The following is a 15,493-nucleotide window of genomic DNA, read 5'->3' as shown; positions in this document are numbered from 1 at the left end:
CCTGTGCAACTTGCCAATACATTCAAAGTATTGACCTATATGGCTGCAACGTATCATGTTGCAGGATATTCAGACGAGGAGTAAGGTACCGTTAGGGTCGCGAGTCTTCACTCAACATCGCCAGTGGGCTATGATGGGACTCATCGTTATTATTCTGCTACTTTTCCGCTGTTTATTAGAATAAAGCTAGCTAAGTGCTATGCAGATTGTTATATTTTATAAATTCTGGATCATACGTTATTATAAATGATGCACTTGCTATTCTGGTTTTCATCTATACTGTGTGTGCTAGCGAGTCGATCCAGGGACTAGCACAGTAAAGCACAGAGACTCAAATCCTTCGAGGTTTGGTCGTTACATTCTGGTTGAAGTTTCTTCACATAAGCATCGCAGCCCCAAACTTTAAGAAACGACAACTTAAGTTTCTTGCCAAACCACAGTTCATACGGTGTCGTCTCAACGGATTTAGACGGTGCCCTATTTAAAGTGAATGCTGCAGTTTCTAATGCGTATCCCCAAAATGATAGCGGTAAGTCGGTGAGAGACATCATAGCTCGTACCATATCTAATAAAGTACGATTACGACGTTTAGACACTCCGTTGTGCTGCGGTGTGCAAGGCGGCGTCAGTTGTGAAACGATTCCACACTTTCTTAGATGTTTGCCAAACTCGTGACTCAAATATTCTCCTCCACGATCAGATCGTAGACATTTAATTTTTCTGTCACGTTGATTCTCAACCTCACTCTGAAATTCCTTGAACTTTTCAAACGTCTCAGATTTGTGCTTCATCAAGTAGATATACCCATACCTACTCAAATCATCGGTGAGAGTGAGAACATAACGATAACCACCGCGAGCTTCAACGTTCATTGGACCACACACACCAGTATGTATTATTTCCAATAAGTCGGTTTCTCTCTCCATTATTCCTGAGAATGGAGTCTTAGTCATCTTGCCCAGGAGGCACGGTTCGCATGTGTCAAATGATTCAAAGTCAAGAGACTCTACCAGTCCATCAGTATGGAGCTTCTTCATGCGCTTAACGCCGACATGACCAAGGCGGCAGTGCCACAAGTATGTGGGACTATCATTATCAACTTTGCATCTTTTGGTACTCACACTATGAATACGTGTAACATCACAATCGAGATTCATTAAGAATAAACCATTCACCAGCGGAGCATGACCATAAAACATATCACTCATATAAATAGAACAACCATTATTCTCTGACTTAAATGAGTAGCCGTATCGCATTAAGCAAGACCCTCATACAATGTTCATGCTTAAAGTTGGTACTAAATAACAATTATTAAGGTTTAAAACTAATCCCGACGGTAGATGTAGAGGTAGCGTGCCGACGGCGATCACATCGACCTTTGAACCATTCCGGACGCGCATCGTCACCTCATCCTTGGCCAGTCTCCGCTTATTCCGCAGTTTCTGCTTTGAGTTGCAAATGTGAGCAACAACACCGATATCAAATACCCAGGTGCTACTACGAGCGCTGGTAAGGTACACATCAATAACATGTATATCACATATACCTTTAATGTTGCCGGCCTTCTTGTCCGCTAAGTATTTGGGGCAGTTCCGCTTCCAGTGACCTTTTCCCTTGCAGTAGAAGCACTCAGTCTCAGGCTTGGGTCCGTTCTTTTTTCTTCTTCCCGGCATCTGGCTTACCGGGCGCGGCAACAACTTTACCGTCTTTCTTGAAGTTCTTCTTACCCCTGCCTTTCTTGAAACTAGTGGTCTTGTTGACCATCAACACTTGATGCTCCTTCTTGGTTTCTACTTCTGCAGACTTGAGCATCGAGTACAACTCGGGAATGGTTTTCTCCATCCCTTGCATGTTGTAGTTAAGCACAAAGCCTTTGTAGCTTGGTGGGAGAGACTGGAGGATTCTGTCAATAATAGCATCATCCGGAAGTTCGACTCCAAGTGAAGTCAGACGACCGTGTAACCCAGACATTTTGAGTATGTGCTCACTGACAGAACTGTTCTCCTCCATCTTACAGCTGAAGAACTTGTCAGAGACTTCATATCTCTCGACACGGGCATGAGCTTGAAAAACTAGCTTCAGCTCTTGGAACATCTCATATGCCCCGTGTTGCTCAAAACGTCTTTGGAGCCCCGTTTCTAAACTGTATAACATCCCACACCTGACCAGAGAGTAGTCATCATCCGCGCTTGCCAGACGTTTAGAACGTCCTGCACTGCTGCGGGAGCGGGAGGGTCACCTAACGGCGCATTAAGGACATAAGCCTTTTTAGCTGCTTCAAGGATGAGCTTCACGTTGCGAACCCAGTCCGCATAGTTGCTACCATCATCTTTCAGCTTGTTTTTCTCTAGGAATGCGTTGAAGTTGAGGTTGACGTTGGACATCTACAATATTTGTAAAGACAACTTTTAGACTAAGTTCATGACAATTAAGTTCATTTAATCAAATTAAGTATGAACTCCCACTTAAATCGACATCCCTCTAGTCATCTAAGTGAAACATGATCCATGTTGACTAACCCGTGTCCGATCATCACGTGAGACGGATTAGTCACCATGGTGAGCAACTTCATGCTGATCGTATTCAACCATACGACTCATGTTCGACCTTTCGGTCTCTTGTATTCGAGGTCATGTCTGTACATGCTAAGCTCGTCGAGTCAACCTAAGTGTTTCGCGTGTGTAAATCTGACTTACACCCGTTGTATGCGAACGTTAGAATCTATCACACCCGATCATCACGTGGTGCTTCGAGACAACGAACCTTCGCAACGGTGCACACTTAGGGGAATACGTTCTCGAAATTTTAAGAGGGATCATCTTATTATGCTACCGTCGTTTTAAGCAATAAGATGTAAAACATGATAAACATCACAATGCAATCATATAGTGACATGATATGGCCATTATCATCTTTGCTCATTCGATCTCCATCTTCAGGCATCGCATGATCATCATCGTCACCGGCGTGACACCATGATCTCCATCATCATGATCTCCATCATCGTGTCTCCGTGAAGTCGTCACGCCAACTACTACTATCACTACTACTATGGCTAACGGTTAGCAATGAAGTAAAAGTAGTAAGCACATGGCGTTGCATCTCATACAATAAATTAAGACAACTCCTATGGCTCCTGCCGGTTGTCATACTCATCGACATGCAAGTCGTGAAACCTATTACAATAACATGATCATCTCATACATCATACATGCAACATCACAACTCTGGCCATATCACATCACATGTCAAACCCTGCAAAAACAAGTTAGACGTCCTCTAATTGTTGTTGCAAGTTTTACGTGACTGATTTGGGTTTCTAGCAAGAACGCCTTCTTACCTACGTGACAGCCACAACGATGATATGCCAAAGCTATTTACCCTTCATAAGGACCCTTTTCATCAAATCCAATCCGACTAGAGTAGGAGAGACAGACACCCGCTAGCCACCTTTATGCACGATGTGCATGTTTGTCGGTGGAACCAGTCTCACGTAAGCGTACGTGTAAGGTCGGTCCGGGCCGCTTCATCCCACAATACCGCCGGAAAAGAATAAGACTAGTAACGGCAAGCAAATTGACAAACCATCGCCCACAACTTTTGTGTTCTACTCGTGCATAGAATCTACGCATAGAAAACCTGGCTCGGATGCCACTGTTGGGTAACTTAGCATAAATTCCAAATTTTCCTACGCATGTTCAGATCTTCCTATGGAGAGACCAGCAACGAGAGAGGGGTAAGAGCATCTTCATACCTTTGAATATCGCTAAGCGGAAGCGTTGCTGGAACGCGGTTGATGGAGTCGTACTCGCGGCGATTCCGATCTAGTGCCGAACAACGGCACCTCCGCGTTCAACACACGTGCAGCCTGGTGACGTCTCCCGCACCTTGATCCAGCAAGGAGGAGGGAGAGGTTAGGGAAGGAGACCAGCAACACGACGGTGTGGTGTTGGTGGAGAGACGAGGTCTTCCGGCAGGGCTTCGCCAAGCACCAGCAGAGAGGAGGAGGAAGAAGTGCAGGGCTGCGCCGAGGGAGAGGGAAAACCGTGTCCTCCAAAGGCCAAAAGTGCCCACTATATATAGGGGAAGGGGAGAGGGGGTGCCACCCCTAGGGTTCCCACCCTAGGGGGTGCGGCAGCCCTCCTAGAGGGGGGTTGTGGCGTCCAGATGGGGAGGAGGGGGTGGCGCACCCCTCTGGTGGGCCTAAGGCCCAACTAAGTTAGGGTTCCCCCCTCTCCCCCTTTTTCTGGTGCACATGGGCTGGGTGGGGGACACACCAGCCCACTTAGGGGTTGGTTCCCTTCCCCACTTAGCCCATTTAGCCTCCCGGGGTCGTCACCCCCCTTCGGTGGTCCCCCGGGACCACCTCCGGTGGTCCCGGTGGTCCCGGTACGTTACCGGTGATGCCCGAAACACTTCCGGTGTCCGAAACCATCCATCCTATATATCAATCTTTACCTCCGGACCATTCCGGAGCTCCTCGTGACGTCCAGGATCTCATCCGGGACTCCGAACAACTTTCGGTAATCTCATATAACAATTCCCTATAACCCTAGCGTCATTGAACCTTAAGTGTGTAGACCCTACGGGTTCGGGAGACAGGCAGACATGACCGAGACACCTCTCTGACCAATAACCATCAGCGGGGTCTGGATACCCATGGTGGCTCCCACTAGCTCCACGATGATCTCATCGGATGAACCACGATGTCAAGGATTCAATCAATCCCGTATACGATTCCCTTTGTCTGTCGATATAGAACTTGCCCGAGATTCGATCGTCGGTATACCTATACCTTGTTCAATCTCGTTACCGGTAAGTCTCTTTACTCGTTCCGTAGCACGTCATCGTGTGACTAACTCCTTAGTCACATTGAGCTCATGATGATGTTCTACCGAGTGGGCCCAGAGATACCTCTCCGTCACACGGAGTGACAAATCCCGATCTCGATTCGTGCCAACCCAACAGACACTTTCGGAGGTACCCGTAGTGCACCTTTATAGTCACCCAGTTACGTTGTGACGTTTGATACACCCAAAGCACTCCTACGGTATCCGGGAGTTGCACAATCTCACGGTCGAAGGAAAAGATACTTGACATTAGAAAAGCATTAGCATACGAACAATACGATCTAGTGCTAGGCTTAGGATTGGGTCTTGTCCACCACATCATTCTCCCAATGATGTGATCCCGTTATCAATGACATCCAATGTCCATGATCAGGAAACCATGATCATCTATTGACTAACGAGCTAGCCAACTAGAGGCTTGCTAGGGACACTTGTGATCTATTCATTCACACATGTATTACTGTTTCCTGTTAATACAATTATAGCATGAACGATAGACGATTATCATGAACAAGGAAATATGATAATAACCATTTTATTATTGCCTCTATGGCATATTTCCAACAGTCTCCCACTTGCACTAGAGTCAATAATCTAGTTACATTGTGATGTATCAAACACCCATAGCATTATGGTGCTGATCATGTTTTGCTCGTGGAAGAGGTTTAGTCAACGGGTCTGCAATATTCAGATCCGTGTGTACTTTACAAATATCTATCACTCCACTCTAGACATGGTCCTGGATGGAGTTGTAGCGGCGCTTGATGTGCTTCGTCTTCCGGTGAAACCTGGGCTCTTTGACTATGGCAATGGCTCCAGTGTTATCACAGAAGAGTGTCATAGGACCCGACGCGCTTGGAACCACTCCAAGGTCGGTGATGAGCTCCTTCATCCAAATTCCTTCATGAGCCGCTTCTGAAGCAGCTATGTACTCCGCTTCACATGTAGATGTTGCCACGACTTCTTGTTTGCTGCTACACCAGCTCACTGCCCCACCATTCAACACATATACGTATCCGGTTTGTGACTTAGAGTCATCCAGATCTGTGTCGAAGCTAGCATCGACGTAACCCTTTACGACGAGCTCTTCGTCACCTCCATAAACGAGAAACATTTCCTTAGTCCTTTTCAGGTACTTAAGGATATTCTTGACCGCTGTCCAGTGTTCCGCACCGGGATTACTTTGGTACCTCCCTACCAAGCTTATCGCAAGGTTTATATCAGGTCTGGTACACAGCATGGCATACATTAGAGAGCCCACGGCTGAAGCGTAGGGGAAATAACTCATCTTCTCTCTATCTGCTGCCGTGGTCGGCGACTGAGTCTTACTCAATCTCATACCTTGCAAAACTGGCAAGAACCCTTTCTTTGAGTTTTCCATATTGAACTTCTTCAATATCTTGTCAAGGTATGTACTTTGCGAAAGACCTATGAGGCGTCTCGATCTATCTCTATAGATCTTGATGCCTAATATGTATGCAACTTCTCCAAGGTCCTTCATTGAAAAACTCTTCTTCAAATAGGCCTTTATGCTCTCCAACATCTCTATATCATTCCCCATCAATAATATGCCATCCACATATAGTACGAGGAAAGCTACAGAGCTCCCACTCACTTTCTTGTACAGACAGGCTTCTTCGTAAACCTATATCATTCCCCATCAATATATGGATTCAGTGTGTATTTTAAAACTTTTGCTAAGAGTGAAATAATTATGTGCGTAATATTTTTGTTTATGTGATAATTTGTCAACACCGTAGATATATGACTCATGATATGTATATGCATGCATTATGTATTTTAAAAAAATTGCTAGCAGGAAAAAGATTATGTGTGTAGTATTTTTGTTTATATGATAATAGGTCGAATTCGCTGATATTATACTGGTGATATTTTGTATTCGGAAGGATATCATTATTAAACCAGAGGTATGAATGATATATTGTAATTTATCTTGTATTTATTTTGTAGATTTAGTGTCGCGACAAATGGTATAATATAAATTATTATGCGTAGATGTACAGTCGTCTGTGAGTATTTGTTAAATTGTTATATGTAAAAAAAGATAAGTAATAGATGTTATTACAATATAAATATAATAATATGATGATACAATATAAATTATTATGCGTAGATGTACAGTCATTTGTGAATATTTGTTAAATTGTTATATGTAAAAGAAGATGAGTAATGTATGTCATTACAATATAAATATAATAATATGATTTTTAATGGACCGAGGATGTAAATATGACTGCTCGTTAGGTACTATGAAAATTTTGTTAGTGCTTTATGGGCACATCGTACGTGAGGGTCCTTCTGGTGTGGATGTGTCTATGTGAGGGATGAGTAAGGTTGTAGTAAGACACATGGTTAATGTAGAGTATGGGACAGTTAGAAGGTGCATCCGAGCGGTGTTTGGTTCAACGATGAATGGGAAAAAATGACCATGGAGGCTTTCGTGGTTGAGGGAGGAAATCGTTGGGTTCTGCGGCGGGTTACTGGTGAAAGAGCATGGGCGTCGTACATGGTTTTTGCAAGCAATCCCAATAACTCCATGTATGGACAACCCATGATTTATGTGGAGTTCATTTCTGCCAGTGATGTCGCCGAGTGCAGTAGCGGTGCCGATGAGGCCGAGTTGGCCATAACTGTAGCCCCCGACGCCGGCCCATCGGAACCAACGGGTGGCCAACAAGTGGCCATAATTGTAGCCCCGACGCAAGTGGCCATAATTGTAGCCCCCGACGTCGGCCCATCAGAACCAACAGGTGGCCAACAAGTGTATGACACAGGATATTGGTCTGCGGTCGTTGACATGAGCGAACATGTCGAGGGATTGCCGGAGGCGCTAGATGATGACGATGATGGTCATTCTTCTGCCTCTTCGAAATCAAATGATGATGAAGTTGTTCCTCCTGAGAAGGCGGTTGCTGCACCAATCAATCCAGAGTTTTTACAGGTTATGAGCATCATCAATGAATTTCACTCTGTTGCTGGCTTAGAAGCGGGAAGTCTGGCCGTTGGGCAGATTTTTTCAGATAAGAAATCTGCTAAACAAGCAATACATTGCTATGCAATTGACATACACATGCAACATAGAGTGAATCAGTCTAATAAAAAGAAGTTGAAGCTCATATGCATCCATCGCGAAGCGGGTTGCCGCATAATAGACATTGCTCGCCAGAAGCCTGGGGTATGTGAGCCATGGCATATTACAAAAATAGAGCAACATGGCTATGAGCAAACCGGCACTCTTTCAAAGCACCGCAATGAGACTGCAATATATGTGTAACAGGTCATAAAGATACACGTAGGTGAAATTAAGATACACATTGCGGAAATGAAGATACAACTTGCAGAAAAAAGATACACATTGCTGAAAATAAGATACAACTTGCCGAAATTAAGATATAACTTGCAGAAATTAAGATATAACTGACAGAAATTAAGAAAGAATAAAATAAATCTACTGAGTCCAACGTGGATATTTTCCTTTTCCACCACCAGCTTCTTCTGCTGCCTTGGCCGCACGAGCCCTTTCTTTCTTTCTCTCCTTCTCAGCATCACGGGGCTCCTGCCGCTGTGTGTAAACCTCCGCCAGTCGAAGTTCGTCTTCTCGACTTTGCTTCAACATCTCATCAGTCACAGCCCTGTGCTCCACACAATATTCTTCCCAGTCTCTATTCTCCTCTGCTTCAGCCTTTGCTCGACGCTCTTCCAAGTCCAAACTAGCCCATGCACGACGACCTTTTTCACGAATCTCGGTCACCGCCTAGTCCGGCATTTCCGTGTCGATCCAACGATAGTACATGCACAGAGGAGGAGGAGACTAAAAAATAAAATATATCAATCTAACAATAATATCTACAACGTGTTTATTCTTGATGACTGAAGCATACCGGAGGACTGATGTATGCTGAAGGAACAACGGGTGGATCTTCTTCATAATTGGCGCACATGAAAAACTTCATGCCCAACCAATCTGAAAAATTCGTCACATCCTTTAAAATTATTAATGATACGTCTATGTTATACCTGGGCATACTTCGGGTCGGCCGGGCCGAAAAAGGCCTAACCGTGAGGCCTAAATATTAGGCCCAAGCTTGACCCGAGCCCGAAAAAGCTCGACTGGACCTGACTGGGCCGGCCTAACCACGACGTAAAATCGGTATTCTGCAAGCCCGAGCCTGGCCTGACCCGACCACTGTGCTCAAATTCCAGGCGTGAGCCCGGCTCGATGACATGTTTAGGCCCGGCCTGGCCCGTTCGTCGGGTTCAAATTTCAGGCCCGAGACCGGCATGATGCCATGTTTAGGCCCGGCCCGGTCCGGGTCGGGCTGTCCATGGCCAGGTATAGTCTACGTGTTATTTTTCGCTTTTCTATAATTTGTTTTACCAAAGCGTTCGGAATTTTTTTTACAGAAAGAAAAAGAGGAGGAAGCCGAGTAGGACACAGCCCGAGAGGACACAGCCGCGGCGCCCGATCTCGTCATACTTGCACCGGAGGAGACGCGAACCCTAAATCCCCCAAACAAATCCGCCTCGATCTCCCCCGCCGCAGGAGATCCCGCGCAGCCCCGCCCCGAATCCGCGAATCGACTCGACTCCAAGCTCGAGCTCCCCCGCCGCCCGACGCCGATGGATCCGAAGCTGGTGGAGGTGACGCAGCTGTTCGAACGCTTCAAGGCGGCCTGCAAGCGCAGCGATCTCGACGCCTCCGCGACCCTCCTCTCGCAGCTCAAGGTGCGCCCCCCTTCCGCCGGGCCGGTTTCGAATCGAAAGCTCGCATCTTTTCTCGGTTTTAGTTAGTTCCGGGTGGATCGGCGGCGCCGGTGGTTTCGCCGGGGAGGGCGAGAGGCCGGTCTTCCGGTGAATCGATGACGTGTGTGATGAAGCTTCCTCCTTTTCGCAGGTGCTCCTCACCAAGTTCCCCAGCCTCCCTCCGCTCTTCCAGCAGACGCCCAACGCCGTGGAGGAGCTCAAGCTCGCGAGTAAGATAACTTGTTTTTTTTTTTGTCTAGCAAATCGCCGCCTAGCACGTTGTACGATTCTTTCTGTCTGTTTGAGCCCGAGTGCGAATTTGTCTTGCTAGGTTGCCATGTTACTGCTGTGTTTGTAGTGTAGGTATATGTGAAAATTGTGTTGGTGAGGAGGGGATTTTGAGTCTGTGCATAGGTTATTGTTATGCTTTGTGTCTTGTTGGTCTGTGTTTGGTTGATATATGAATGTCGGTCTGAGATTGTGGTCATGTTTGAGTATTGTCGCTATATGACTCGTTCGGCGCCGTTGAACTGAAACTTGGTTTTAGTTAACCGACAATTCACGTGTGGTCTTTCTGTAATGCTTGGTAGAATGGTAGGTTTAGTTGCTCGATGGTGCTAGCTTGAGAATGTGGTGGCCGGTCTTTGCACGCCTAACACTGATTTGTTTTGGTCATGTAATTTTACTTTAGGGTTTTCAGTCGATGAATTTATATAGATGGTTTGGTTTGAATGTGGTTCTATCTTAGGACTGACGCTAGTGATGCTTTTCAGTTGTCAGAATGTCAACTCTGGAATAACTTTTGCTCTTTTTCGACTTGACCTCTGGTGCTGCATAGGATTCGGCATTCAGATAGTATTATGTTGCAATTCATGAATTGATCGTTCATATGCTGTTGCTATAAATGAGCTCTTCTGTCGATTGTCGTAACCTATGCCCTGTTTATTTTTTGTGAGGAAAATGTGTGTCTATATTGTTGTGGTCCAGCTATTTAGAAACATATGCTCTCGTCTTGTGATTATCCTTAATAGAGCAGCCACTAAATCTACCTGAAGCCTTTCAGGGGAAATTTATGAGCATGCAGTTCTTTTGAGTGTGAAAATGGAAGATCAAGATGCATTTGAAAGGGACTTCTGCCAGCTCAAGCCTTATTACATGGACACATGGTTAGTTCCTTTTTTTTACCACTTTGCAGTTGTTTTCTTGTCTATGCATTGTGTAGGCTGTCATTTAATACGTGTATTATTCCCTCTTCTCTCTCATGTTCCATTGGGTTTAACTCATTTAGCAACTTATGCCCAAAGAAAACCAGTTAATACTTATTTGTCTTGCATGATCATGTAGTGCTTTGCTGGGTTCAGTTGGGTAGTCGAATATGGAACAGGGGCTGAGTTGGAAATTTATGTTTGTAAATCACAGTTAAGTTAGACGTGCAGATCGGGTTTGTATGGAACTCAGGTTTCTGGCCTGCGGGTGGGCCGTGATGCCCTTGCCAGTATGCCGAATGTTTGTGTTTCTAATATCCATTGTTCCAAATATCGGTCAGTTAATCGCTACTCGGTGGGTCACCAAATAGCTGATTAATTGATTTATCAACTGAATAACTTGATTTATCGGCCAATTAACTGGAGAATTCGCCTATTTATCCCTACTCAGCAGCCGACCGATATGGTACCAGATACCGATATCCTGAACATTGCCAATATCTTGGCAGAGTTGTCTTCGCATCTTATTCAGTGTTACATGCCTGGTTTATCAAGTCCAGAACATGTTATAAAATGTCTGGACTTGTTGACGGTTATTTTATCTTGGAACATGTTGGGTTTGCTGCTTGTAATATATCATACTAATTCATGCTGATGTTTGCAGTGGCATACTTCCTCCATCTTCAATGGAGTACCCAATCATGGGGCTTAACCTTCTGAGGCTGTTGGTCCAGAATAGAATTGCGGAGTTCCACACTGAGCTGGAGCTTCTGCCCGCCAAAGCGCTGGAGAATGCTTGCATCAAGCACGGGGTTGAGCTCGAGCAGTCCTTTATGGAGGGCGCCTACAACCGTGTGCTGAGCGCTCGGCAAACCGCACCGCATGAGACCTACGTATACTTCATGGACCTTCTCGCCAAAACGGTTAGGTAAGTCGGCGTCTGTCACCACCCCATCCGATTAGCCCCTTGTGCTGCTGTGCATCACTGTGATCATATCTGTTGCGCCTGCAGAGACGAGATAGCTGGGTGCAGCGAGAAGGGATATGATTACCTGTCAATAAGCGATGCGAAGCAGATGTTTATGTTCAGCTCCGACAAGGAACTGCAGCAGTACATCGCAGAGGTAAGTTCCATACCTTGTGTTCCCGGTGTGAATTACACGAGTTATGACCATGGGTTGTAAAGTATCGTCCTGTTGTCAACAGGAACACCCCGAGTGGGATGTCAAGGACGGCCGCGTCTTGTTCCAGAAGGCGAAGGAGTCGCAGCCCTGCAAGGAGATACCGGCGGCGCCCGTCATCAACCAGACCCTTGGCTACGCGAGGGAATTGGAAAGGATTGTGTGATTTGCCTCTCTTTTCTTTCAACTTTGGACCGAATTTCCCATGAAGAGGTGGATTATTGGATTGCCCCGTGACTCAGCTGTACTATTTTGGTTCAATCGTTTGTTTCACCCACTGTTTCCAAAGTGCTGTAGACAATACTGTGAAATGTCAAAAGAAACAACGCTGTGTTATGTTGATCAATTAATTGTTTGAGAGCAAAGTCCAATTGAGGTGCCTGGCTTTTCTCCCCCCCCCCCCCGTCGTCCATCGGTCAATGGCAACATCTGGGGCAGTAGATGCTGATTCTTGTGCGGATCCTTGTTCGTTCACAAGCAGAAGTATATAATGCTGAAGGGACATGGTTGATGATCCAAGTATTTAGGCATGCGTCTTCATGTATGACAAGCCGGTTGATTGGCAAAATTCATATCAAAATTACTGATCCATTCTGCAAAAAGAACCACATATACGAATGTATATGTACCCAGGCAGCCTTCTCAAACGTATGTTGCATACAAAGGAATATATATCTGATGAACCAGTCTTGTCAAACATCTTTTCATAACCGATATACATATACAGTAATAATAATCCAAAGAAGAGATCAGTAAGCAAGCAGGGTTGTGCCTGCCACACACAAGCAATGACAAGTGATAGCCAACTTAAAACCCTAAACAAGAAGCCCCTTCCTTCATTCCTCATGCACCAGTGTGCCCATCTCCGGAGAATGTTGAAAACTAGTGTGTCCATCGCCAGAAGGCAACCATCAGCACGACAGTGATGATCATGCCGCCATACGCAATCCGCTTGTCAACCCGGTGCCGCTTCTCAATGAGCTTCAAGACCGAGTTCGATAGGCCAACGGTGTTCAGGACATCCAGAGCTTTCCTTTGCGCGCTCTACAATCAGGTGCAAGAAGACATTACTACTGTTAGCAGGCAGGCAGCTACATTCTTTCACCGTGCCGACAAAGGCCAGCAAGATTCGTATCTTCTGGGTTCTGTGTAAGTTGAACTGTTTTGTTTACCTTCAGACGATCCCTCTGGTCAGAGTACTTGTGGAGGATGGCCACTCCTGTCTCATAGGCTTCGTCAAGCACTCGAGAGGAGGTACGGGCCGATTGCATTGCCTGGGCTTCGTCGTCGAATATTTGAAGGACATGCGACGATTCACCATTCTGCAACAGCAATTTCAACTTCGTTAAACGAAATTATCCTGCAGGAAAAACAACTGCTCAAGCGTTGTTTGGTTCAAGACTACTCACAGCTCTCTCAAACAGCTCCGCCCTTTCCTTGGCTTCCAAAATACGCTTCCTTTGCCGCAACGAGTGCTTGTCGAGGGTTTCCTTTAATGAATCAACCTCCTCAGATAGCTGCTCCACTTTCCTGCCAGGATAACATAAAAAAATGTTAAAACTTGGAACACCAACCTACATAACTCGTATTCAGCTCTTTATTTGAAGTCGAAATTCTATATGCAACAGGACAGAAGTTCCACAACAGAAAAATGCATAGCCTAGAGCAATTCTCGAGAGTTGCTCTAGCAGCCGCAAATATCAATTTCATACAGAACTCCATTTGCACAAAACAGATAAAGGGAACATATATAGCATCCTCAACAAACAGGAAGAACCAAGCATGTGCATCTAACTATCTCAGGATGACACATGGCCTTAAATTCCATATCGACCACACATTGAGAGTGCCAAGTGCTTCAGACCTAAGCTGGTGAATACCAGAGAAATGTTAACACGAGGAGAAAATGCATGTACTTAGCAGTTCACTACTGCTGCCACTGTGAACTCTTACAACAAAGGGAAGGGAATTAGATAAAATGCCATCTTAAGAGCAAGAAAGCAATCCAACCTAATCTGTATAATAATTCTACACATTAAAGCAATGAAAGTAAAACACCCCCTCTCACATGCATCTGGGAGGTAGCGCCATTTGGTGCAAGCTGGGGACAAAATGAAGGTTGAAAGATGTATATATTACTCTAACATATGTGGCTACAGGATTTCCACTCCAGCCAGAAGGTGGATGGATAACTCAACAAATCAAGAAGTAGTAATAAGTTACTAGAAGCAGCAAATGAGATTATACTTTGTGCATGCTGATTGCTAAGTTGGTTATGCCCGTTCCTCTGAAGAAAAGCTGATTTTCAGTATGAACTAGTACCAAGCTCCTAGATCAAAGCATTCCTGTTTGTGGACTAAATTATTTATTGAAGTGCAATGACACATAAAGTTATTTACTGCTTTGGTATGATGGGTACTGGAATCAAAACGAACACAGAGACCCTGGTTAAATCTACACCAAGAGGAAGAAGAAGAGCCACCTCTTCCAGAGGTCGCGCTGGCCCTTGGCGGGGATGGAGCGCCAGAGGCGGTCCATCTGGGCGCAGAGGCCCTGGATCTGCGCCACCTCCCTCCGCACGGCCTCGGCGCCCGCCGGGTCCGGCGCGCCGACGGGCGGCGCCGAGGCGGAGTAGGAGGAGGAGGCGGGCGCCGAGGCGAGCCGCTCGACGCGGGCCACGCCGTCGCGGGCCGACAGCAGCAGCCTCCGCGCGCTCTGGTACATCTCCGACAGCGTCGCGCCGCCCCCGCCGCCGGAGAAATCCATGGCGGTCGAGATCGATCGAGGTCGATTTGCTTTTTTTTTTTTTTTTTCTTTTTCTTTTCTTTGGAGAGAGAGAGAGAGACAAATTGCGACCGGTTTTGCTGGGAAGGAGTGGAGACTGGGAGGTGGCCCCGCCGACACGTGGTGACGTGGCTAGGTATGCCGTGTGGGCCCTCGCCGTGCAGCCTGCCTGCCTGCCTTCCTTCCACCCCAAGGCACATCATCACTAGTCTATGTTTTTTTAGGTTGTTCATCGCCTTGGCTTGACGACGGCGACGGGAACGCTGAATAAAGTTTTTTTGGATCTTTTCCTGACGAGGTCATCGGTTCTATATGGTTGGTGATGAATTTGAAAGCTGGTTTGTTCAAGCAAGGATGACGTGGCGACGACGACATCATCGTGGTGGGCATGTGTCCCCGGGCTTCGTCGTGGCGACGACGTTTGCTTTAGCGTCGACGCAGAGCTTGAGAGGTAGTCCAGGAACGGATGAGGGTTGTGGTCTGCATCGACGACACTTGGAAGACGGAACGTGTGCTAGGTTCATGGTTCGTGGATGTCAGGTATGGTTTCCTACTGCGACGTCTAAGTCGTGGTGGAGTGCCAGATCTAGAGTTTGATATTGTGATGTGGGTGTTCCCTGGTCCGATTCGTTCAACGACAAGGACTTTAACGACAAGGACTTTTTTAAACTACCAGTGTCCGACGGCAATGTCCAAATATTTCTCA

General features: G+C 46.1%; 2 protein-coding genes across 2 annotated transcripts; one reads left to right on the top strand and one right to left on the bottom strand.

The window, feature by feature from the left end:
• Positions 1-9,320: 9,320 nt before the first annotated feature.
• On the top strand, positions 9,321-12,368 carry LOC123446899 (26S proteasome non-ATPase regulatory subunit 8 homolog A). The gene is made up of 6 exons (XM_045123441.1): positions 9,321-9,599; positions 9,769-9,847; positions 10,681-10,783; positions 11,487-11,750; positions 11,835-11,946; positions 12,029-12,368. The coding sequence occupies exons 1-6, from the start codon at positions 9,495-9,497 to the stop codon at positions 12,167-12,169; spliced, it is 804 nt and encodes a 267-aa protein (XP_044979376.1). The 5' UTR covers positions 9,321-9,494; the 3' UTR covers positions 12,170-12,368.
• A 274-nt stretch (positions 12,369-12,642) lies between these two features.
• On the bottom strand, positions 12,643-14,855 carry LOC123446900 (membrin-11-like). Its single transcript, XM_045123442.1, has 4 exons — positions 14,486-14,855; positions 13,413-13,533; positions 13,176-13,325; positions 12,643-13,047 (listed from the first exon to the last, which is right to left on the bottom strand). Exons 1-4 carry the CDS (start codon positions 14,767-14,769, stop codon positions 12,886-12,888), a joined length of 717 nt encoding a protein of 238 aa, XP_044979377.1. The 5' UTR covers positions 14,770-14,855; the 3' UTR covers positions 12,643-12,885.
• Between the last annotated feature and the right edge of the window lie 638 nt (positions 14,856-15,493).

The sequence above is a fragment of the Hordeum vulgare genome, chromosome 4H (genome assembly GCF_904849725.1).
Source record: "Hordeum vulgare subsp. vulgare chromosome 4H, MorexV3_pseudomolecules_assembly, whole genome shotgun sequence".
Taxonomy (NCBI): domain Eukaryota; kingdom Viridiplantae; phylum Streptophyta; class Magnoliopsida; order Poales; family Poaceae; genus Hordeum; species Hordeum vulgare.
Note: the sequence above shows the minus strand (reverse complement) of the source record. Positions and strands in the feature narration are given on the sequence as shown.